Below are 22,831 nucleotides of genomic sequence, written 5' to 3'. Positions count from 1 at the left end.
TTAATTAATAACATTAGCGGGATTAAACAGTAAACTCCGTTGAAAGGATTGCCAATGATTGATTATCCATGCAGATAGAGTGAAAAGCATGGGGCGAAGAAAAGCGACACTGCTTTTGAATAAATTCCAGCGCATTTAAAATTTATTAAACAACCCTTGACCTGGCAGTCTTATGGAAAAACACACTTGCATATCAGAGATTTAGCCAATGCAGAGCAGTTTAAAAGGTGGTTAGTAGATATTTAAAGTTGAAAACAGGTTGTGAATCACAAAAGGTTGTGGCGTATAAAGTTAATTGAAATACACTCACAACAACAAACAACAATCAACGACCTACAAAAAAATTTTAAGTTGTATCTGTAGTTGAGTATTAATTTGAGTACGATATAAATTTCAATCATTTTTAAAGCCCCAAACTATATTTTAAATTAATAATTTATCATATTATGATATAAATAATAATATATCAAGTACGTATTCAAAAACAGACATACTCTTCATATTATAAATTTAAATTATACCTCATAAAAATTTAAGTAATATTGCGGGTTTTTTATATTTATATGTATATATATAATATAAAATAAAAAAGGTTTAGCAAATATCTCTTAATGTAGGTAGCATATATCATGTAATTAGAGAAGTCACTCCATTATTTCTGAATTTTTTTGAGTGAACTGAAGATGTTGTAATTATCATCAGGTATCAAGGCAACCTCCTTTCATCTCCTTGGAAACTGGCAAAAACAAAGACGCTGCCAAATGGATTATGGCTAAGTATTTATTTGGAAAACAAATGTATGGGAGAGAATTTCAAAGCGTTGACGTCACGGAATCCGAAAACAGGCAAAAAAATTGCATTGACACTTTCATAAATCGACGGCTGACTTATTACCGATAATTGTTTTGGATTGTTATTGCCTGGCATTGTATTTATTTATTTTCGTTTTTCGCTCTAGCCGACGCATCCAAATTGTTTATAAACAAATGCGCAGCAGACATAAAAGCAGCCCCACGAAATGAAAAACCAAAGAGCGATCAACATGAAACGTTCAGAATTGCGGGCATTAAAAAACCATTATCATAAAAACTAATATTAAATATTATATAAACAACATGGGCAGAAATAAACGCATTGGGGCGCCGACTTTTAGTGTTATGATGGAAGGGATTCATGCATATCTGAGGCACTGTTTGCTAACAGGGCCAAGCAAACAGGTAAGCTGTTGGCCAAAAGACCACCCACATGGCAATGTTAAGTGCTAACAGACCCCTGGAATTTATTTTCGGACTCCTTTAACATTTCGGTAGCCGAGGAAAAGGTAGATATGTGCCACATAGAGGCACGAAGCCAACTTCGGATGAACAGCTGTTCGGCTGCTGCCTTTTAGCCACTCAATGGGCCATCATCATCATCGTATTTGATGTTAGACACTGAATTTCTTGGGCCGCTTCAGTCGTTGCCTGTCAACAAAGCGCTCCGAACGTGCCCAAAATTCCTGCTCTTCAAAATCAAACGAAAAACTTGAAGTCATACGCGTAATGGACTGAAGAACTTGTCTTAGACTTCTCCGATTTTGGTGTTATGTGGGAAAATTACCAAGACAAGGAAATCCTTTTTAAAAAATCTCATAAGGAAATTTAAGTAATAACACTTTTAAAACTTTAATAAAATCTTCACCAACAAAATATAGTTACAAACAATAAAGATCCACTCTTTAATATTTAATAAACCACAAACACGCCGAAATTGCACATCAAATAAAAGTGTTCCCTAACCCAAAATATAATCTTTACAAATCTCGCAAAAAGCAAACTGCCAAAAAACGCAATTTTGTCAAGGTAAATATTATTTCTGCCATATCATACTATAAATCTCCCTTAAAATGAACTCCATGGAACTGCTCTAACGTTCGGTGCATAAACACAAGTAACGGTTCCCCTAAGCCAGAATACAAAATACAAAAAATAACCGAAAAACAAGTATGAAACAAAAAGTGTCAAATTTATGCGAAGCGGTAAAAGACGACAGCCGGAAATTTATATGGCTTATGAGTTGAGTCGAGTCGAGTTGAGCCGAGCTGAAGGATGGAAACCTTTCTATCTGCTCTTTGTGTGTGTGTGTATTTTAACCTCAAGGATTTTTTATTTGCCTCCTGAAATGCTTTGAAATGCGGCAGAATTGTTGAATTGTTTTGTTTGCGTGGGTGTCAACTTGTTTGTTTTCGTAATTGTGTTGTAAACATATTTTTTATTCGCATTTCAGACCACATCCTATGGGCACAACAAATTCGACAATTGTTAGGGTTTTGATGGTAAAATTACATTTGAAAGTTTTGGTAGTCATAGAATAGATTAAAGTTTCCCAGTAGGCAATTTTAAGTTAAAAAAAAATTATAACAATTTAACAGATTAATAACGATAGTACGAATAAAACAATTGTATTAAGCAACGGTTAAGCTTAGATGACTTAGATTTGTTCAAGTTTACGGAAATATAACTTCACCAGCAAAAGAAAACTTATCAAGGCATATAAAACTACAGGAAATTGAAACACTCGTAATTTATACATTTTATCAAAAGCCTTCTAGAAATAGCATCCCACTTTATTAAATAAAAAGACTTTATACTCCACTGACAATGAGCTTAAGTACGGAGCTTATGAAAAAATCCTGTTAAGTCAAAATATGCCAAAGGACATATAATATTAAAGAGCAAATTTGGCGCTGTCAAGGCGGCCAAGATGAAAAGCAAAGCCTTAAAGACCAGGCCAAGTAGATTTTATGCTTTTGTTCCGCATGTCTTGCTATTGGTGACGAAGAATGGATAAGGTGGATGAAAAGGGAAGAGGAGAGACCAAGTCGCATATAAAATGTCATAAAAGTCCTTGACTCACAGTGCACGACATAAAAAACTACTCAAGATGAGCGTTTTAGATTTAATCAAGCTATATAAATCAGGAAGATTATTATTTGAAACGCCACCAAACTATACAAGGAAATCAGGAACTAAACTTCATTGCCATTTTATATATATTTATTAGTGTTGGGTTAAATATGTTAATAATGACGTTGTGTATTTGGAAATATAAGTAAACTTATTTCAACAGTGTGAGAAAGGTATACTTTTTTAAAGAAACAATATACAAATTTATTCCTTTTATAAGTCACTTAAGGATATAAATAATAGTTTGTGATTAAAAAAAAACCAAAAACAAGAAATATTCCTCTTTTTTCTACTTTTTTAAAAATATTTAACATATTGAAGTATACAAAAAGCACATGGTAAAGATGATATATCCACTCACTGTACCCAACTGTATGTGTAGGTGGTTGGCATATATTGACAGGCGAGGACTTCCTATGCCAGTGAAATGGTTCGCCAAATTTGTCAAGAACGCAGTAGGACGGGGGATTCCCCTACATATGTTGCCCCCATAAAGGCATATGGAGTTCGGGATTCTCACTGGCGATAGTGCGACTGCAAGTGCAAGTTTCACTGCAGGGGCTGTCAGAGTGAAATGCAGCATACTTCCAGGGGCCGAGTGCCAAAATGTGAACCATTTTCGGAGGGGGAAAGCTTCCGATGTGGCCCAGTTTTCTCCCGTTTCAACAATGCAGCATTGAGACAAAAAGGCTAAATTAATAAACTACTACAGAGGGTGCTACTGAGTACGAATAAGGATGGGGAGACCTCCTTTGGAGACCGCAAACTCAATGCAGATAATTAAAGTAATTACGTAATGTGCTTGTATGTGTGGCCCTTTTGCGTCCATCTACGTATACTTGCACTTGGCTCTGCTTGTGTGAGTAATTACGTGCTTATTGCCAACAATAGAAGCCAAAACCACCGCAAACAGCAGCAAACATACCCGGACACACGGTACGGAAACTATCTAAGTCGCTCTATAAGTCGAAGTAATAATGCCCTAGTATTTCTAAAAACTTCTTGCAAAAAAAAAAATGGTTGTGTTACAATAAAATTTTATTAAAAAAGGAATAGAAATGTCTTTAAAATTGTATTATCTTAGTAATCGATCTATAAAGTAATATATGGCATTTCAAAAAGTTCTAGACTTGCTAAACCTACGAACATCTTTTGAGTTTATTGAAGGTGCTTCATTTCAACCATATAAGCCAAGCATTTTTGCTACATTATAACAGCAATATCCATTTAAATCCAGTTTTTACTGTTCCAGAGAACATGACATTTTTTGTTTAAAAACAAAATGACAGATGATGCTATCAGAAAACTGAAAATACTTGTGAAAAAACAAATTAAGTTCATCAGAGTCGCACAGACTCGCTCAGAATGAAAGTGTAATTAAACTTCAACAACAATCAGGAAAAGTATCTGTGTATGAGTAAATATATCTTTATTGTGGCATAATGTGCTTCTGTTATTTGATAATAGCTTATGACGATGACGCGCACGTTAGCCGGGGCGGACTCCGCTTTTCTGGCCGCGCGGTGAAGTCAATAAAATGTAATTAAATCGACATTGTTATCAACAGCAGACCAACAAACACAGACAGACCCCTACACAACGGCGTTATCTGTGCATTAATTTGAACAAAAACATACAGAAACGAATCAAAGTATTACGACTAAAAGATACCTACTATTTACATAAATATACATATCTTTGAGTTGCATCTTTCTAATCCAAATTTCAGTTGTGCTAGCTATAATAATTTAAATACAAATTTTAAAATGTATTTTAAGCTCTAGAATATGCGATAAAACTAGTGTCCCAAGGAAATGTTTGTTAGCATAGTTTGAAAAACCCTTTCAAATGATTTTAAGTCGCAAGAATTTAAATCCAACTCGTCTCGTTCGTTTTTTGCCAATTTTTAAAAACATAACAGACTTTTTATGTATCCCATAATTAACAGGTAACACAATAGTCTCTATCTAACCACAATATTCCCTTGGATTGATATTCAAATTTGGCTGTTGTTTCTATTTTTGTTTTTGTTGATATATTGGTTGTTATTGCCAGTGTATAACAATTGAACGTAAATAACATTAGCACCCGTATTTTTGTTCGTTGTTAAAATAAATGAAATTTGCAATTTTCTTTGTTGTTAGGCGACTTTTTTGGCCCACTTTAACAGTCAAAATCGCCAGCTAAACTTGGCTAGAAATTCTAATAGAATTTAAATTGAATTTAATAGTTGATCAGCCAAATGGCCAAATACAGGCATAGTAGATATCTCTTGTTTTACCATGAAAATTTAGTTAGGCCTAAATCCAGCCTATGCAAACAAATCGAGAAATCCGAAAGCAATACTGGCAAAATGGGTGTAATCAAGTTTTTCTAAGCTCTTATAAATCTATTAAAACTTTTAACATAGAAAAAATGCCCCTAAAGAAACTTCCCACTTCAAAAGGTTACCAGAAGCAGATAATGAGCTCAAAAATTGAGCTAAATTGGGAAAAGGAAAAGTTTTCCAGCAAAGCAGCCGCAAACCAAATTAATTTCTCAGTGAATTCGTCAATGGGGGAAATCGAATAAAATTTCGAAACTAATTGAGCCATGGGAAAACTGTTAAAAAAACTGCAACAAAATGTGAAAAGTTCTACGGGAAAGAGGCCGCCAGAAAGCAAATAAAGTTGGCAAAAACATAAAATGGGGCCGAACTCTGAGTTCTATTGAAATTTCGTTCACGACCTTTTAAGTTGTTTATCGCCACTTGAACTGCCCTCTATCTATATCACTCGTTGCCTTTCTGAAGCGCTTTCACTTTGATTTATAATTTTGTCGGGTTTCCTTGGCCATTGAAATTTATCAAGTGCTATCACTTGGCCTTTTCCTCAAACGCTTTTAATTGAAATTTCTGCCAAAGGTGGTCCCGAAAGCTGTTAAAAAAGTCTAACCCAAACGGAAGGAAAACACGAAAAAGGGATCAGGAAAAGCGAAATGGCCTCAATGAGCTGAAATGAAATTAAAAGTTTTTCTTGGCTGGCAATTTAATAATTTAAATGAGCCACCAATTGCGCACTCGGAGGTGGGTAATACTTTATGCGATACTCTTGCAAGGATGTAGAATTGTATGGAATGGGAAGAAAATTAAAGATTTAAAGTATTAGTTTTCTAAATTAAGAAAGAAAAATGAATCCTTTCATATACATAAGTAAGCTCTTAAATTTTGTGGCTGCCATCAATCACCTGAGGTCAGGTGGACCAAAGGCCACGGATGAGCACCTCAATTGCATTTTGCAATTACCCAAGCAGAGGCGTTCCCAGAAAGCCTAGTGGGTGGGCGTACCCATATGTGCAACACCCTCCCAGAAAACCTCTTGTCCCTCGCAGCAAATGAAAATATCCTCTTGACAGGACCCATACCCCCCCATACCTCAACTCTTCCTTTTTGCCTGGCTTTTTCCACTGTTTTTCTGGGCCCACTTGCATTGCGTTTCTGGCACTGCTCCTTCGGCTGTCCATTGCATAATTCAGTCGAGTCCATCTTGTCCATTTGCCTCCACTTTTGGCCGAGGAGCGAGGAGTGAGTGGTCAAAATACTGATTCGGACTCATACGTCAGTTCATCAAGCCGAGTTCAGCTGCAGTTTGGCAGTCCATATGTGTCTCCTCCCTTAGGTGGGCGTGGTCGTGCAGTTTTGTGGTGGTTTCATTACCAAATTGAGTTGTAGAATTCATGCATCTCTGCTGGCCAGAAGATTTAAATTCTGCTACCAATGGGAACCTCTCTTTAAAACCCAAAAATGTTGGAATTAGCCGTTTCACTTCAATTATAACAGAGCTGCAACATTTTGTGGAAGCACACCTAGAAAAATAGTTTATTTTGGAATGACAATATAAAAATATATAATAGATTTTCCTTCCTAATAATAAGTCTATTTTATCCTTAATGGAGAATTTTCACCAAGATCTTTTTATAACTTTTTAATAATTTTATTTATTGTTTCTTATATTTTAATTTGTTTTTTTTTTCTCTGTATTTTGTGGCAACAGCTGCCACGTCATCTTGTCAGGCCAGTCGGTCCTGGTTTTATGGAAATGTTGGCCCAAATTGCGGGTACACACAACAGACCAATTCGGTTGGCAGTCCAGAGTTATGCGTGGATCTGTCGACTGGGCTTAAAATAGATGGGTAATGTTTGCATAAAATGCATGTCATTTTATATAGTAAATCAGTTGCGGCAACTTTATGCTAATGGCTAATCATAGAAAGTGTCATCGAAAAATATTGTGAAATTTGTAGAACCAGAGGTTAGATATTTATAATCTAAATACCCGCGAAATCTAATTATAATAAGCGATTTTGTCAATTTTACACAAAGTAGTAAAATGTTTAAATATTTTAATATCATACCGTTGCTATTTTAAAATCATTAAAACTCTTTATTGACCATATTCTTATCTCTTTGCCCATAAATTTATAGAATTCAATAAGAAATTGCCGAAAATTGTAATCGATGTTCAGCGGCGAAAGTGATTTACTTTGACACTCGGCCTGTGGGCAGTTTTTCCTCACTTCCATTTTTAAAACCAACCAAACTTGCTGCCCATGGGTGGGCTGGTCCCTTCGACCGATGGAAAACTTCAAAGTGCAACAAGTGTTCGGACGCTGGAAAATTTATCGATGGCAAAACTTGCGCTGCCAGTGAATTACGGCAAGTTGGTCTCGAGGGAAAAATACTTCTGACTCCGCCTCGCCCTCAGCGTTTTCCCCTTCTGTGGAGGAACTCGAAGATAAATGTTTGCAAGTTGTCGGCGCCGCTTCCTTCCAATTCCATAGGTGGCCCTTGAGCAGAGTCCTTTAAGGGAGCAAGACATCGAAGGCAACACACGGGGACAATCTCAGTGGGCGGAAAAATTTAATTGTGCAGTCGTGTGACTAATTGAAAACTTTCAGCTTGAATGACGAAAATAGGAAAAACTTCCAAGGCGGAAAAACATTGAGAAATTGCTGATGAAAGTTGGATTGTCTTGTTTTCCTCGCTTCTGCTGCCTGACAACCAGAAGAGCCTTTGTTACATCAAATCAAGAGAATGCTTCGGGAAACTATCGATTGCACAAAGTGATTTAGTGGGATTAATTGCTCTCAAAATGGTACACAACGTGGGGCAGTTTAAGTGGGCTTGACTGCTTTTCAATTTAGGATGAGGGACCATGGAACTCTAATATATGAAGTAGATTGTTTTTGCTCTTAAGCTGCTTATTATGTTGTATGCTACTTTTGATAATCCTTTTTTACTTACAAATATAATTTTTATGTTGGGGAATGTATAGCACTGATTGCTGATAAACCTCGAACTATATTATTTTTTTAACGGCCTTCTCCAGATGTTTTTTTTAAATGCCACTTTTGAGTTGCTAACTTTATTAAACCCATCAAGAGCAAAACCATTTAGCGTGTTTTATAGCCTTGTTCTTGGCCAGAAATATTTATGGACTCTTCTCTGCCGGACTTTTCCATATTCATTTGGAATATTTAGAGGCGCAGTCATCATTTTTATGGGCTCATGTTTCACTTAGCCAACAGTCGGTCGGTTATTTTGCGGCCATAAATTTTATGTCAACTTACTTAGGCTCTGTCATGTTCGAAAAGTCATAATTTTCGTGGGTTGAACAATTTCAATGATCTGCATATAGGGTTATAGTTTGCACCCATCCCACTTTCACTCCCATATTTTTATTCAGAATCATGTTTTGCTTCTGTGTCGCTGCTTTTTACGATGTTGACCTCCATTTCGGCTTGTTTATATGTTCAGTACCGATACGATTTATTTGGACACTGTCCGTTTATCGCACCATCACGTCCTGTTCCGGGTTTCCTTCAAGGAACAGAGAAAAAGTCCATAAATTCATGTCAAACAATCCTTTGCTGTACATATTTTTATTATAAGTCGAAGGCCGATGATGATGAGGTCGAAGATAGTGGACTGGGATGGTGTCTGTGTGAACGACTCGCAACTTTGTCACATTCCGTCGGCATTTTACGTACATTCCCCTCGTACATATTTCCAATTTTATTGTTCAGCCATTCTACGCATTTGCATCTCTTTCCCTAAGTTTTATTTCACTTCTGTAAGAAATAAATGTTTTTTATGGCACTCTTATTCAAGGTACCTTTCCTACAAATAACCACTGAAGTTATGAAAATTTATAATATTAATTTTAATGATTATATCAAATATAAAAACTTAGTAAAAATATTATATTTTGTGTTGGAGTACAAATTCCTATAAACAACATATCCGTAAAAAAAAAAAAATGTCATTTTAAATCATAAAATGTAGTATACCATACAAAACAAGTATTTTAAATTGCTTTCTGCACAGTTCATGTCCTTAAAACTATTTCAGTATATTTGTTATAAAGGGTATCTATTTCTGAAAGTCATCCCCTTGTTTCACATTTTCCTTTGAGCATAACTTAAAATGTTTTCCACTTTTATGCTGACTGTAAAATGATACGTTTGTGGTGCGATTTAAGCAGGTTTTAAGGAACAGAAAGCCCTTTAAAAAGAGAATAGCTTGTTATTTATTATTTTGTAATTTCCCAAACTTGCTCTCAATATTCGTTTTGTGTTTTCGTTACGTTTGCTTTCACAAATTCAAAATCACTTATACTGCTTTTATTTTTCTTAAATGTTTTTTCGGAACACAACAATATCGGGACATAATTCCTCTCACGCACGAGCTGTAAGCCATTACAAGGATGAATATGAAAATCAAAACAGAAAAATCCACAAGCAAATAAGCCCCGGGACTGGATGAGGGCACCCACTAAGCTGTCCCACTCCCCGAGATGTCTTTAAATTCAGCACACGCCCTTCTCGGGGGTTTTCCCTGCCCACAGAGTTTTCCCACTCTCTAGCCATTTCCCTCCGACCATAGTTTTCAACCTCGTCTAGACACTGATTTGAGTTGATTTTGCTGTTGCTGGATACTGCTCTCCCCTGAAATTAATTTATTGTCTAAATGGTACGCGTTGGGAAGGAATGAGGGGACTTCGGAAAGTCGGGGGAATCCTGTAGTGGATATACCGAAATGGGTCGCTTTGGGCGTGACACATCGTTGACGCTGACATTAAATGTTGCTGAAAGCGCGCGTGGCTCATTCTCTATTATTTTTATATTCTGGTTGGAAACTCATAGACTTAAAGGTAGGTTTTATACCTCCAGCCCCACCTTCATCGATTAACTTTGCTGTTTTTCGGCGACGGACCGAGGAGCATAAATCAAGTTATTGAGATAACAAAAATTGTTCGCTCACCTCTGATACGCAACAGCAAAAAACGGTACAGCAACGTTTTTTAACAGGAAAAATGCCTAAAATCGACTTTTAAGCGTTGAGCACGAAATTCAGTTTTTTGCCCTATTGTGCGATTTTTTTTGGTACTTTGTAAATTCAAAGGGTAGCAGTGGATGCATTGGGCCATTATGATATAACGATGTTAAACAATAATTTATTTAATGCGATATTAAAATCAGCCTTTTCCTTTGTAGTTGTCTAAATCACAAATATAAATAGGTACAACATTTGTTTGTTAAATAAAGTCCTACATCTGACCATTAAGTTTTAAAGTTATGTACATATTCAAGATATATACTTGAATATACTTAATTTTAACGTTTCTTTTAAAATAAAGTGTTTATTTTAACATGACAGCTTAAAAACTCCATGATACGCTTTAATTAGGAACCATTAAATATTTATTTTAATAGGCCAAGTACAAATAAAAGCGCTTTTAATGGTCTGGTCTTTGACTTACGAGCCTATGACGTATACGCAATGTTGGCTATAATAAAAATATATTATTTGATGATGACTTAAATCAAGAGCCCCATGTTTAAAAGAAGAAAAAAAATTTTTTTTTCGAATCTTATGATCTAAAAATGTTGCGTATGTAAGATATAACAAATTATCCTTTTAATATTTTAAATTTATACCACTGACAAATAAATACGATATATTTTTTGAACTATCACTAGTCCTAGGATATGAGAGTCGTCAATTCAATCCATTGTAATTTATTTTGAAGCTTCTTCTTGGTGGAAACCAAGCCCACACATATTCACGCCCTCACAGACACACACGCACACCTGTGCTAGCTGTGGAAGTTGCGTGTCCAGGGGGCGTGGCCCGCCCCTCACAAAGCCAACAAAGTATCTTTCATGTAGGCGTTTTATTTTACCTTAGCATTTTCCTTTGTTTTCGTTCCTTTTATTTTGTTTTCGGTGAAAAATTCATGAAACTGGTAAACGCTCGCTTTTGTCTTTGGTTTTCGCTTTTGTTTACATATAAAAAATAAATAATATATTTCAATATCCCACTGTGGGACATCCTGCAATTTCTTGTAAATTTCTTTTACAAGCTTTTAAAGCAGCACATTTTCTGGGAAGTGGTCTTTTCCCCTGGGGGTTTCGTAAAAAATCATTTTTAAAGCCATTCCTTATTCCTGGAAAAATGAGAAGGCCATTGATTTTCAAGGCCATTTTGTTGAATTGAATTTTTTCAAGCCAAATTTAAGTCTATATAAATAGATTTTAGTCTGAAAGGGAAGCATTTGGTTAATGACTGTTTAAGATGGGGTAATGATTAAAAAACAAGTTTTATTATACCTCCATTCACATTAAAATCGTGTTGCCATAAAATTAAGATTTCTTATGAATTATTTTCTAGTAAGGTTAGGTAGGTGTATATAAATAATGATTTTTTGTATCTCTCTGTGAGTTTTACATAACAATGTTCTGGGGGAATGGTCCGGGATCATCCCGCCGACGGTTCCGGATCTCTATTCGTGCCGTTTTTGGTCTATTCACCGAGGCTTATTTATGCGCGCATGTCGGCGTTAAATTGGATAATGGAAATTGGATTCGAGTCGAGGCTTTCTGGCCTAAACGAAAACGCCCCGCCGGGGAACGCGTTTATAACTGAAACTGCGGCCGAGTCGATGGCACTTGACTTGATTACGAACCCACAAGGGCAAGGTCGTCAGGCGATGGCGACACGTGTGGCACAACACCTGTTGAGGTGGGAGGAGGCTGGAGGAAATATTAGGAGAATTCCAGGGAGGCGGTGTGGGATACCTGCCATTCGCCAACATCGCCTTATTAATATTAATGAGCATATGGCTGGGGCCAAACGCCAACCGCCAAAGCAAGCCGCCCATCCCGACCCTCATCGATGGCTGCCAACGTCATTTACGATGTGCGAAAATAAATATTTAATTATTTATAAATCATGACCTGGCCAAACGACAATGACGTAGCACCCGGAATCCAGAATCCGGAATCCAGGTGAGAACGTGAGCGCATCGCCACCGCACGGATGAGCACATACGGACACTTTGGCCGTAATCAAGTCGAACCCCGGGGTAGAGGGTAAATACATAACTTATGGCAACTTATTTTGCCAGGTGTCAGCTAGGTTCAAATCTCTAATGGCGATCTTGGGAGGGGAAAATAGGGCAATAATGGGTGGAAGAAAATTTGGGGATAGATAAAAATTGTTTTAACTTCACAACACTGATAAACAACATTTTAATATTACATTATGTGCATTACTAAATTTACACTCTCGTAATAACTGATTATCGCCCAAATTCTTTAAGAAACGTCGCATGTTAGGTATACGTAGAATTTATTTTGCTAATAACTCTATTGGAAAAGTTATTAAATAGCTTGGAAGATTTGAGATAGTTTGTATTCTTATGGTTAAACTCATCTGAAAAGTGTTTAAACAGTTTACTTTCTTTTTTTCTCCTAGGTAGAAAAAATAATAAAGATTACATTTTAGATAATGCTTAATTTAGGAAAATGTTTGTTCGATTCAACAAGACTTTTATAGAAAACAATAAGAATATTATTTAAGATACATCGATTAAATGAAGTATTTGAGATTATTAGATCATTGTACTAATGTTTTATCGGCGATTTAATTATTTATTCTTTAGAGTTACCTACTAAGTAATTATTTGTTTTCAAAAACCACGTTTTTTAAAAACCAAAGTATTTGGTTTGGTGAAATTGCTTCAAGGGAATAAAATCAATATAGATCACATTCTAGATAATCCTTAAAGGATTATATCACTAAAAAATACACTCAGCCAAGCATACGTCATACGGCCATTAATGAAGCTACAGCAAAAATTAATCACACTAATGAAAATATAAAAGCTGTGATTGGCTTATCCAGATGAAATCAGGGCTCAGTAAGCCAAAAGATAATTTATCCGATGGCAAATTACCCTCATGAAACACTCATAAAATCATTTTGATTTTAATTCCGCTTCTTGATTGCATGCAGCTAATCACATTCAGCCGTGAAATTCAATCGTGATGGAAGCTCACCAAACATTAGTTGGCCAATCGGCCTAATTCACCCATTCGCAAATGGATTAATATATGATTGGAAAGCCCCCAATTCACTCGGAAAGATGAATGAGGGGTAAGGTGAGCTATATTTGTGCATTTACCAATTAATTTTGTTGACATAAGCCGATTTGGCGTTTATTTGCGGTTCAAGAATTGCACAACAGGTCGAAATGTAATTTTTAATTAAGCAAATGGCTTCCACACTCGGAAATCAAAGGGGCATGTGTCGGTTTTTGCGACATTGAGTCATCAAGTTAGGCGTTGAGGCTTGGAAAAACAAATCAACAGAGCGAAAAGTTGAAGAGCTTGAAGGGAAGAGAGCCCCGAAGTGGAACTTATCCATGCACTTCACGAAGGAAGTGAAAATTTATGCCATAGACGACCAGAACAAAGCTGGCAGAAAGATACGGAGGATGGGTATAGGTATAGGTATAGGTACAGGGAGCGGCAGGGAAACTCTATGCATGACAATGACTTTGGCCAATGAGTGAGAAAGATAACAGCTAAAAGTTTGCACGCCGTGCTCAGGTGGAACAAAGGCGCTGAAAACAAAAGGTATTTTTCACACGAAAAAAGAAATTCTATTAAATTTCGCTTGGTCCTTCAATTTGTTTTTTCTTAAAGTTAACAAAGTTTTGTTGAGCAGCATCAAATTTGAATAAGAATGTAAATAGACTAGATCCGACCGTGAGATTAACCCTCCTTCAACATCGAGGGTTAAGTGATTCGATTGGTCTTCAAGGCAGGGCTTAAAATTTGGCTATTAGATTTTATTTTGAGGTGCCCAAAAATATATGCCATGAATTTCGAGGGAGGTTTAAAATAGCTAAGGCCTATCTAAACATAGATAGATAGTTTTCAAGTAAAATAGAGCTTAGAGTTTCCATCGATAGCTTCTTAAAATCTCCATCTCGTTTGTAAAATGTAAAATTTTACCAATTCAATTCCAAAATGGAACCTTGTAACCCAGGTAAGACCAGGTAATATTGCCTCATTAGCAGAGCCCACATGAGCCGTTACCCCTGCTGCCAATTACAGTTTCATCAGTCACTTGGCCATAACGCATCCCTTCCTTTTGGACCCGGTTTGGTCGAAAACCCAACCCGCAAAGAGGGCAAGAATAGCCGAAAACACATATCTTCTGCACCACTGGTCAGATCAATCGGTAGTCAAGCGTTTTATGGCCTTTGTGTGTGGGCGTGGCGGGCGGGGGCGGAGTGTGTGGGGCATGGTGCCATCGCCGTCAATGGCAACATGTTTAGCGATTGATTGCTAACCTTGTTTGTAACGGCCAGAAGCGGACTGACGGCCGAACAGCACCGGGCAGCAGGACATGGAAACTGTCAGGACATTGCAAAATGTCCCCACTTCTCCTTGTGACCATGGCATAATTATCGGCATATCCGTCCGGCTAATCAAGGTGTGGAGCGAACAAAAGCGTACACCAGGAACAATCCCCGACCATTTGTAGTCAGTTTGTAGTCCAACTGAAGGTTTGGTAAAAGGTAAACAATTTTAAATTGTTAAAATATATACCTGCATATTAAATTCAACACTTTTTATTAAATATTCGAATTAAATACAATTAAATAATATTTATATTGAGTATGATATCCGTGGACATACTAGTTTATTTTTCCAGCAAAATATTTCCTGTTAACAATTATTTCAACATATGAAACTGTGATATAATATAATCATATAATTCCATAGAAATCCATTCCATTGCAATTTCAATTGTGAGCGGATTATTATCGAGGGAAATAATTAAATGTATAAATATAGTTCTCATTGTATAGAGGTCCATTCAAAAGATATAAGTAAATATTTTTAAAAAGGTTCCCAATCGCAATAAGCATTTGTTAACTAAATTTTAGCTGTAATAATTAAGATTGCTGGCCCTTTTCTTTGCCATCGAAGTGCATATTGGTTTTAAAACATACTTATCTCTCTATTTTTCCCAGTGTAGCAATTATGATGTGGCTAGCATTAAAGCAGCTGCAGCTGCGAGCTAATTGAGGGTCTTAACGCAGGGGGCTAAACTTTAACCCGATCGGGTCGCAAAGTCGTTAGGCTCAGCTGCTGTTGACCCACTTAATTCCGGCAAGAGATGCGCTCATAAATTGCCCGACAATTCACGCAGTTTATCTAACTAGGATTACGCCAATTAATTAATCAGCGGAAATTCTATCTGCCTCGGTTTGGCGTTCGATGGTGGGAGGACTTCTGTCCCCTGTGGCTATTTCCTTTCACTTGGCCTTGGCTTGTTGTTCTGCCGGTTTTTGGCCAACGAGAAACTTGACTTCACTTCGTAATGGTCTGTTTTTGGCCGATGTCTGCGAAAGTTTTGGCCTGGCTACTGGCCGAGAAGTTTTCGACCTTCATGGGGCCACTCGGTATATTTGTTCTGTGGCTTTCTTCTGGCCCAAAGTTTTCGTGTTGCACGCCATATGGACCACGTTTTACTCCAACGCTTATGTTTATTCATTTTCAACGTTGCCCGGGGATCATAAGAAACCTCAAAACAAATTGCTTATTAATTGCGAACCAAAGTTTAAGGAGCAAACTCAAATATAAAATGTTTTACAATGGTATTTAGTTTCGGACTTTTTGCAAAAGTTACTAATTAATTTCCGAATGAGTGAATTATGCAGGCATATACAAAATATATAAATATTTTTTACAGCTTGTTTCGAGATACGTACATCCGACTTGCCGCCTGCAGTGCAATACTTTGTGATTTTGAGTGATTGTTTTTCGAACTCCTCAGACATTTCTCAATATTGCGGTCTCAGCTGCAGTGCCATCAACTGTCGACTCATTTCAAATTCTATTTAATTATATTTCTGGTCCTGGCACAAACGATAAATTGAGTTTATATGAATTACGCTTCTCTCCTTCGGGCACACGTTATGGGAAAGTTAATTGCTTGTAGTTGTTGTGGTTGCTGTCATGCATTTTTGTTGGGCTGCTTTCCTTCTGGATGGCTTTTCCTTTATTTTTCATCCGCCTTTCATTTTTCACCCGCCGGATGGCGAATCATTTTTTTCGCACGCCGAGCAGTGCGAAGAAGGCAAACAAGCAAACGAGCAGAATTTCATATAGTTGATTGCATTGTCTGCAGGAAGATGTTTACAGATGATGGGGAAAGGGGTCGGGGTCGGGGTCCAAGGGTCCAGGGGCGGAGATGGTAAGGGGGCGTGGCAGGGGATAGTCTCATGAAATGCTGATAGCATGCGCTCAATATTGTCAGTAAATAATACGCGCTTGTTAGAGCCAGCTGCAGACGGACTACAATTTACACTTAGAGAAAAAAGCCCGAAAGATGTGTTCCTGAGATAATAAATGGTTTCCATTACAAATAAATTATTTTATTTTCCATTTTAAGTTTTCATTTTTAATTATTAATAAAGAGAAAGTATTGAAGTTTACAAAACTGTAAAGATTTAAGCTTAGTCTTATAATAATTTGATGGGTAATGCAAGCTAACAACATATTTTAAAAAATATAAACTTCTTTAAAAGTATCCTAAATTAGGGCTACCCAATAACGATATATGTAACGATATGTATATAATGTTCAGTTCTACCAAGGTATTTATTTAAAGCGTTTATCCAACCTACCAATATAGTCTTAATTCCAGGGATGCGTTTAAAAAATAAAAGACACTTTCTTTTAATTTTTTTCTGTGCTTCCATAACAGTTAATAATGCCGATGTGGAAACCATTTCCTAGTACCTAATCAATCTTCCCTTTCGCTCTGGCTTTTCACTCTTTTGCAGAAACAGCAGCGTGCAACATGTGACGTCACAGGCATAAGGTATGGAAAGCATATCAAAATATTTGCCATTTAGCTGGTTTAGCAGGCATTGTGAAACAGGCAGCCGCCGACCGCGGAGTGGAAATTAGCAGGCAGATACAGTAACCGAATCGGAATGGGCAGTGGGTGGTTTTGGCGAGGCGGAGGAGGAGGATCGGGCCGGATGGCCAACATGAAAGGACGACACTCGACACCAAATGGGGCAGCAGCTGGAAACCGCAGGAACAGCAACGGCAGCAAAGGCAGTGTCCACTCTGGCATTCTGTTATTCGTGCTGACAGCGCTGACACTAACGAGCTTAATAACGCCCACAGAGCAGCTGGCCGTGGCGCCAAATGGTACCACTCCGCAGCAACTGGACCCCGAGTCCGTGGAATCGATGGCCGGCGACTTTTACCGAGCCACAAATGGCAGCCTCAACGGGACAATGGCGCCCAACGTGGGGCCCCACCTGGACCACAAACACCGAACGGTGCCGGGGAACGGGAGCCACTACCTGGACTACGACGAGGATGCGGGTGCAGACTGCTCGTACAGCTACAACTTCATCCTGAAGCTGATCACGATGATCCTGTACGCCCTGGTCTGCATCATCGGGCTGTTCGGCAACACCCTGGTCATCTATGTGGTGATGCGCTTCTCCAAGATGCAGACGGTCACGAATATATACATCCTGAACCTGGCCATCGCCGACGAGTGCTTCCTGATCGGCATCCCCTTCCTGCTGTACACCATGCAGGTGGGCAACTGGTCCTTCGGCAACTACATGTGCAAGGCCTACATGGTGAGCACCTCGATCACCTCCTTCACCTCGTCGATCTTCCTGCTGATCATGTCGGCCGACCGCTACATAGCCGTGTGCCACCCCATATCCTCGCCCCGCTACCGCACGCCCTTTGTCTCCAAGCTGGTCTCGGCCTTCGCCTGGATGACCTCTGTGCTGCTGATGCTCCCGGTCATCCTCTTCGCCAGCACCGTCCAGTCGAGCAACGGGAACGTGTCCTGCAACATCGAGTGGCCCGACACCCAGAACTCGCACACCGACTCCACCTTCATCCTGTACTCCCTGGTCCTGGGCTTCGCCACCCCGCTGACCTTCATCCTGGTCTTCTACTGCCTGGTCATCAGGAAGCTCCACACGGTGGGGCCCAAGCACAAGTCCAAGGAGAAGAAGCGCTCGCACAGGAAGGTCACCAAACTGGTGCTCACGGTAATACATCTTGTAGCTTCATAATACTTATCTGCTGGTTATAATACTTAGCTAAAATGTCGAATCAATAAATATTTAAAAGATAATATCGAATTAGAAATCAAATTAAGAAGTTCTATTTACAATTGATTTTCGTTCATCTAAAACATCTAAGTTTTGCGAACAAATGGAAAAGTGATAGTAATACGATTTTTATGTAACGATTTTATTAATATTAAAATACTGGTTCTAAACTTAGTTTATTAAAAGTTCTTTGCTTTGAACCTGTACTAAATTCCAATGGAAAAGAGTGTAACCTACGTTGATATCGAAATTTCAAAAAACTGTACACCTTAAAACTGATATAGCTATGTTTTTTAATATTCCACAGGTAATAAGTGCCTACATATTTTGTTGGCTTCCCCACTGGATTTCTCAGGTAATTAATTTGGGTGTATATTATAAATTATATTTTCTTTTTCTGATTTCTTAACATATGCTTAAATGAAATATGAAGAGGTGGTGGTTCTTAAGTGCTTAATAACCTTAAAACCCTTATTTTGTATCATAATTTTTCAGCGTGCTACGCTCACAACTTGTAGAGCAAGTAAAATGTAAAGATGTGTTTTTGTGGCATGGCATAAAGTGGCCTTTAAATTATGCATATTATGGCGAATACATTTAGAATCCACTTTTATCATTCCGCAGGTGGCTCTGATTAGCTCGGCCCCGCAGCGCTGTGCGTCCCGCCTGGAGCTGGCCGTGTTCCTGGCCTGCGGCTGCCTCAGCTACTCCAACTCGGCCATGAACCCCATCCTGTACGCCTTCCTCAGCGACAACTTCAAGAAGAGCTTCATGAAGGCCTGCACCTGTGCGGCGCGCAAGGACGTGAATGCCCAGCTGCAGCTGGAGAACAGCTTCTTTCCCAAGTTCGGCAAGGGCAGGCAGTCGGAGCGGCTGCTTGGGGCCGTCGGAAAAGGTGGCGCCCAACGTGGGGCGTTGGCCAAGAAGAAGGCATCGTCGTCGAGGAACAACAATGCCCCGATGGCCACCGCCACGACCACGACAACGACCACCACGGCGGGCACGGATGCAGTGACCTGCCTGCAGCCGGCAGTTCACCAGGTGCCCGCCGAAATCCAGGTGGGCAGCCCGGCCACCGTGCTGGTGGTCAACGCGGAGACCAACAACTGTAAGCCCCCCGTGCTCCACACGGACTTATAAGACCGGGCTCCCTCGATGCCCCTGGAAACGGTGGTGTTCATCGCCCGGAGGTGAGATCGGCGGATGCAACTGGAACTGGAACTGATGTGCCAGTCGGAGTGCTTGCTGTAGGCTAAGCCCTCACTGAAACGATATTGATATTTTATACCACTAAGGTAGGGCCTTGCGAAAACGGAAACAAGTAGTACGATTTTTATAAGGTTGAATCTCACAGAATAACATCGCAAAGAATGTATGCTGACTTACAAACGGTTTTATTTTTATTATTACTAACAAATAAAGTAGTTGTTTACATTACATTCAAAAAGAACTATAAATACTAAAATTTACTTAGAAAATATTTATTTTTCAATAAATAAACCTGTAGGAATTTTTTAACAATCTAAAAGCTTTCCAGCGAATATAAAAATATTCTGAATTTATATTAGACAGTTCCATAGGCCACTTTAAGTTTTTTGATTAAGTTTCCTATAAATATAAAATCGATTCACAGTGATTTAAGTCTCAAGGGCACATAACAAATGAATAATATCATATTTTTTACCGTTTTCTCATTGGCAGGCTTATCAGATAAACGTTTATATAAGTTTTTCGAATTATTAAGTGTGCATAATTTTATTGGCGTTTTCAAATTTACATACTCCGCTAGAATAAGCTTGAAAACCTTTTAAAGTTAGCAAGTTAGAATAAGTTTGTGTAGCTGGTTGTGGAGCAGTTGGGAAATAGAAAAAGTTACTAATGTAAGCCAAAGATTTAATCTTAATGTTCAAGGAAAGACTTTGAAATGCAGCAAATAAAACATGTTTGATTGAAGTCGACAGTTTACAAGGGTTCATTTAAATTAAAATTAAAAACCAAACATAATAATTCCATGATTGCAAATAATTCCATTGGAAATAAAACTTACAAGTATTCAATGAAAAACTCTATAAATCGAATTAAACTGCAATGTGATTGTACAAAATATAACATGAACAAAAAACTGGAAAATTTGCATAACGATTCATAACAGTAATCTTAAACGAAGCTTAATTAACCGTGTATATTTTAATTTACATTAAGCTAAACGTTTTTTAAGCACACGCGTGCATTAACTCAATTGTGCGGCCAATAATGATAATTGAATTCAATTAATGCTAATGAAGTAATAAAAACATACTGAACTGTGGCCATAAATATTAAATAGTGTCGAAAATATAGCAAGCAAATACAATTACAATAGATTCCTCCTTCATTGTTTGCGTAACCCAAAATAGTTGTACAACAAAACTGTTCAAACAAACTCACAGTAAACTAATGTTAGTATTTATCATTGACTTGATTATTGTAAACAATAGCCAGAATTATCGTTGGCAAATGTGGGAAATCACTTTTCCCCCATTAATGTATTTGTACTTTTGAAAGTAAACTTAGGCTAATCCGTACATAAGATTAATTATTGATATGTGTATTTGTTAATTGTCCAAAAAATACAGGAAAATGAATGAAAACCAAAAAGGATTAATGTAACATTTTTCAATTTTAAGTGTAACTTGATTGAAGCTAAACGTATTTGCTATAGATAAATGTAAGTGCAATTTAAGTGCTTGAAAATTGAAATATAAAAATAAACAATATTTTAAATGAATTCAGAAGTTCCCGGCGAATTTTTCCTTTCATCTAAGCAGGTATCAAAAATAAATGTTTATTTTCACAAGTAATTTTTTGTTTGTCTTGATTTTATATTTCTCTGATTGCTCGGTCGTGCGTGATATATTACGGCAAAGGGGTTTCCATTTGAAATGGAGACAAACAACAGGAAAATTGTCAACATAAAAACAAAAACTATTTTCATGCTTCGTCTAATGTGCGACCATTTTTGACCATTCCCAACGTCTACAGGATACAAAAGTAATATAAAATGGGAGAAATATAAGGTGGCGCTGGAATATTGCAAGAGAAAATGCAATGAAAAAGTCCTGAGCATATAATGGAAACTACACAAAAACTAAAATAAAGGAAATGTGAAGGAAGCAACATAAAATCTTTAACTGACAAGCAAAGAAATTGCAGTGGAAGGAATGAAGAGAAAGTGGGGAAAACTTTACACAGGACAATGACTTTTTGGGCAAGAAAATTGAGTAAATGTTCAGCTTGCAAGAAAAACAACCATTTCAACACGATTTTAAGAAGTGGTTCCATAAATAATAAATGCACACTCTTTAAAAGTATATATTTTATTTATTGTTACCCATGGGTCAATAGTTTTTTTTCGGTGCAACAGACAGATAGTTTTCCAATCGTTTTTCACGTCAGTCTTGATTTTACTTGCACTTGGAGAAGGTCATGTACATAGGTGGCATATTGATGGCCCCAGTCTTCATTAGCAGGCAGAGCAGGATCCAAAGCAGGGGATTACGTAGAGCCCGGCTGCATTCTGATGCACCCAGCCATATGCCCGGCAAGTTGGAGAGTTTTAATGGGAAATGGCAGACCGATGGAAATTCTCCCCGCCATTCGACCTGCAAACCCCCAGTCAGCTGAAGTTTAAGGTCAGGGCAGAGCTGGAAAAGCACTTACTATGGGAACTTGGGGGCTGGCTGGCAGACAGACAACTTATTGCCATATTGATGGAAAAAACTCAGCTGTCAGTTGAATTATGAAAGCAGCGCCTCCATCTTCGATCGCTATCTGTGCACTTTCAAAGTCAAAGGCGCTATCGAGATAAATGTGTATAGACGAACTGGTATTTGTGTATCCATGGTGCAGACTTCAAAGAATCGGCTAGTAAATCGTGCATATTTTGACCTAATTTATTCCCGGCTGTATACGAAATCAAATTAATGCTTCACACTTCATAAATCGGGCAATGAAAATGAACAGATAAAAAGGCATCCAGCTGAGGTAGATACGATTTTCATGCGAAGCTAAAAATACAACCAAGTCGCTTTATAAATACATTAGCACCTCAATCAGTCGGATAATGACGTTGCCCAAACAATTACCGCACTTGAGTACACATTGCATTGAATACAAACCCAAATGGGGATCATTTAGAAAAAAGTACGAAATTGTAGCCAGGTGGATCGTGCCAGACGCAAAAAAAATACACCTATGAGGCTAATAAAATAAACATTAAATTCAGATTTAAATGAGCGATGAAATGCGAAAGTATCATTGTAGCTACTTTTGGAACACTTTGTTGTTTTGCAGTTAGCTTAATTTAAATTTTTTGGATTTAAATACCCCTTTATAAATAGGAAATACCGC

The 22,831-nt window shown here is 37.8% G+C and overlaps 1 protein-coding gene across 1 annotated transcript; it reads left to right on the top strand.

The window, feature by feature from the left end:
- The first annotated feature begins 1,471 nt into the window (after positions 1–1,471).
- LOC119554832 (somatostatin receptor type 2) lies at positions 1,472–21,205 on the top strand. The gene is made up of 5 exons (XM_037865906.1): positions 1,472–1,841; positions 17,132–17,169; positions 17,230–18,379; positions 18,750–18,797; positions 19,067–21,205. Exons 3-5 carry the CDS (start codon positions 17,285–17,287, stop codon positions 19,580–19,582), a joined length of 1,659 nt encoding a protein of 552 aa, XP_037721834.1. The 5' UTR covers positions 1,472–1,841; positions 17,132–17,169; positions 17,230–17,284; the 3' UTR covers positions 19,583–21,205.
- Positions 21,206–22,831: the final 1,626 nt, after the last annotated feature.

This window comes from Drosophila subpulchrella, chromosome 3L (genome assembly GCF_014743375.2).
Source record: "Drosophila subpulchrella strain 33 F10 #4 breed RU33 chromosome 3L, RU_Dsub_v1.1 Primary Assembly, whole genome shotgun sequence".
NCBI lineage: Eukaryota > Metazoa > Arthropoda > Insecta > Diptera > Drosophilidae > Drosophila > Drosophila subpulchrella.
The sequence above is the reverse complement of the archived record's forward strand: the minus strand, read 5'-3'. Positions and strand labels throughout refer to the sequence as shown.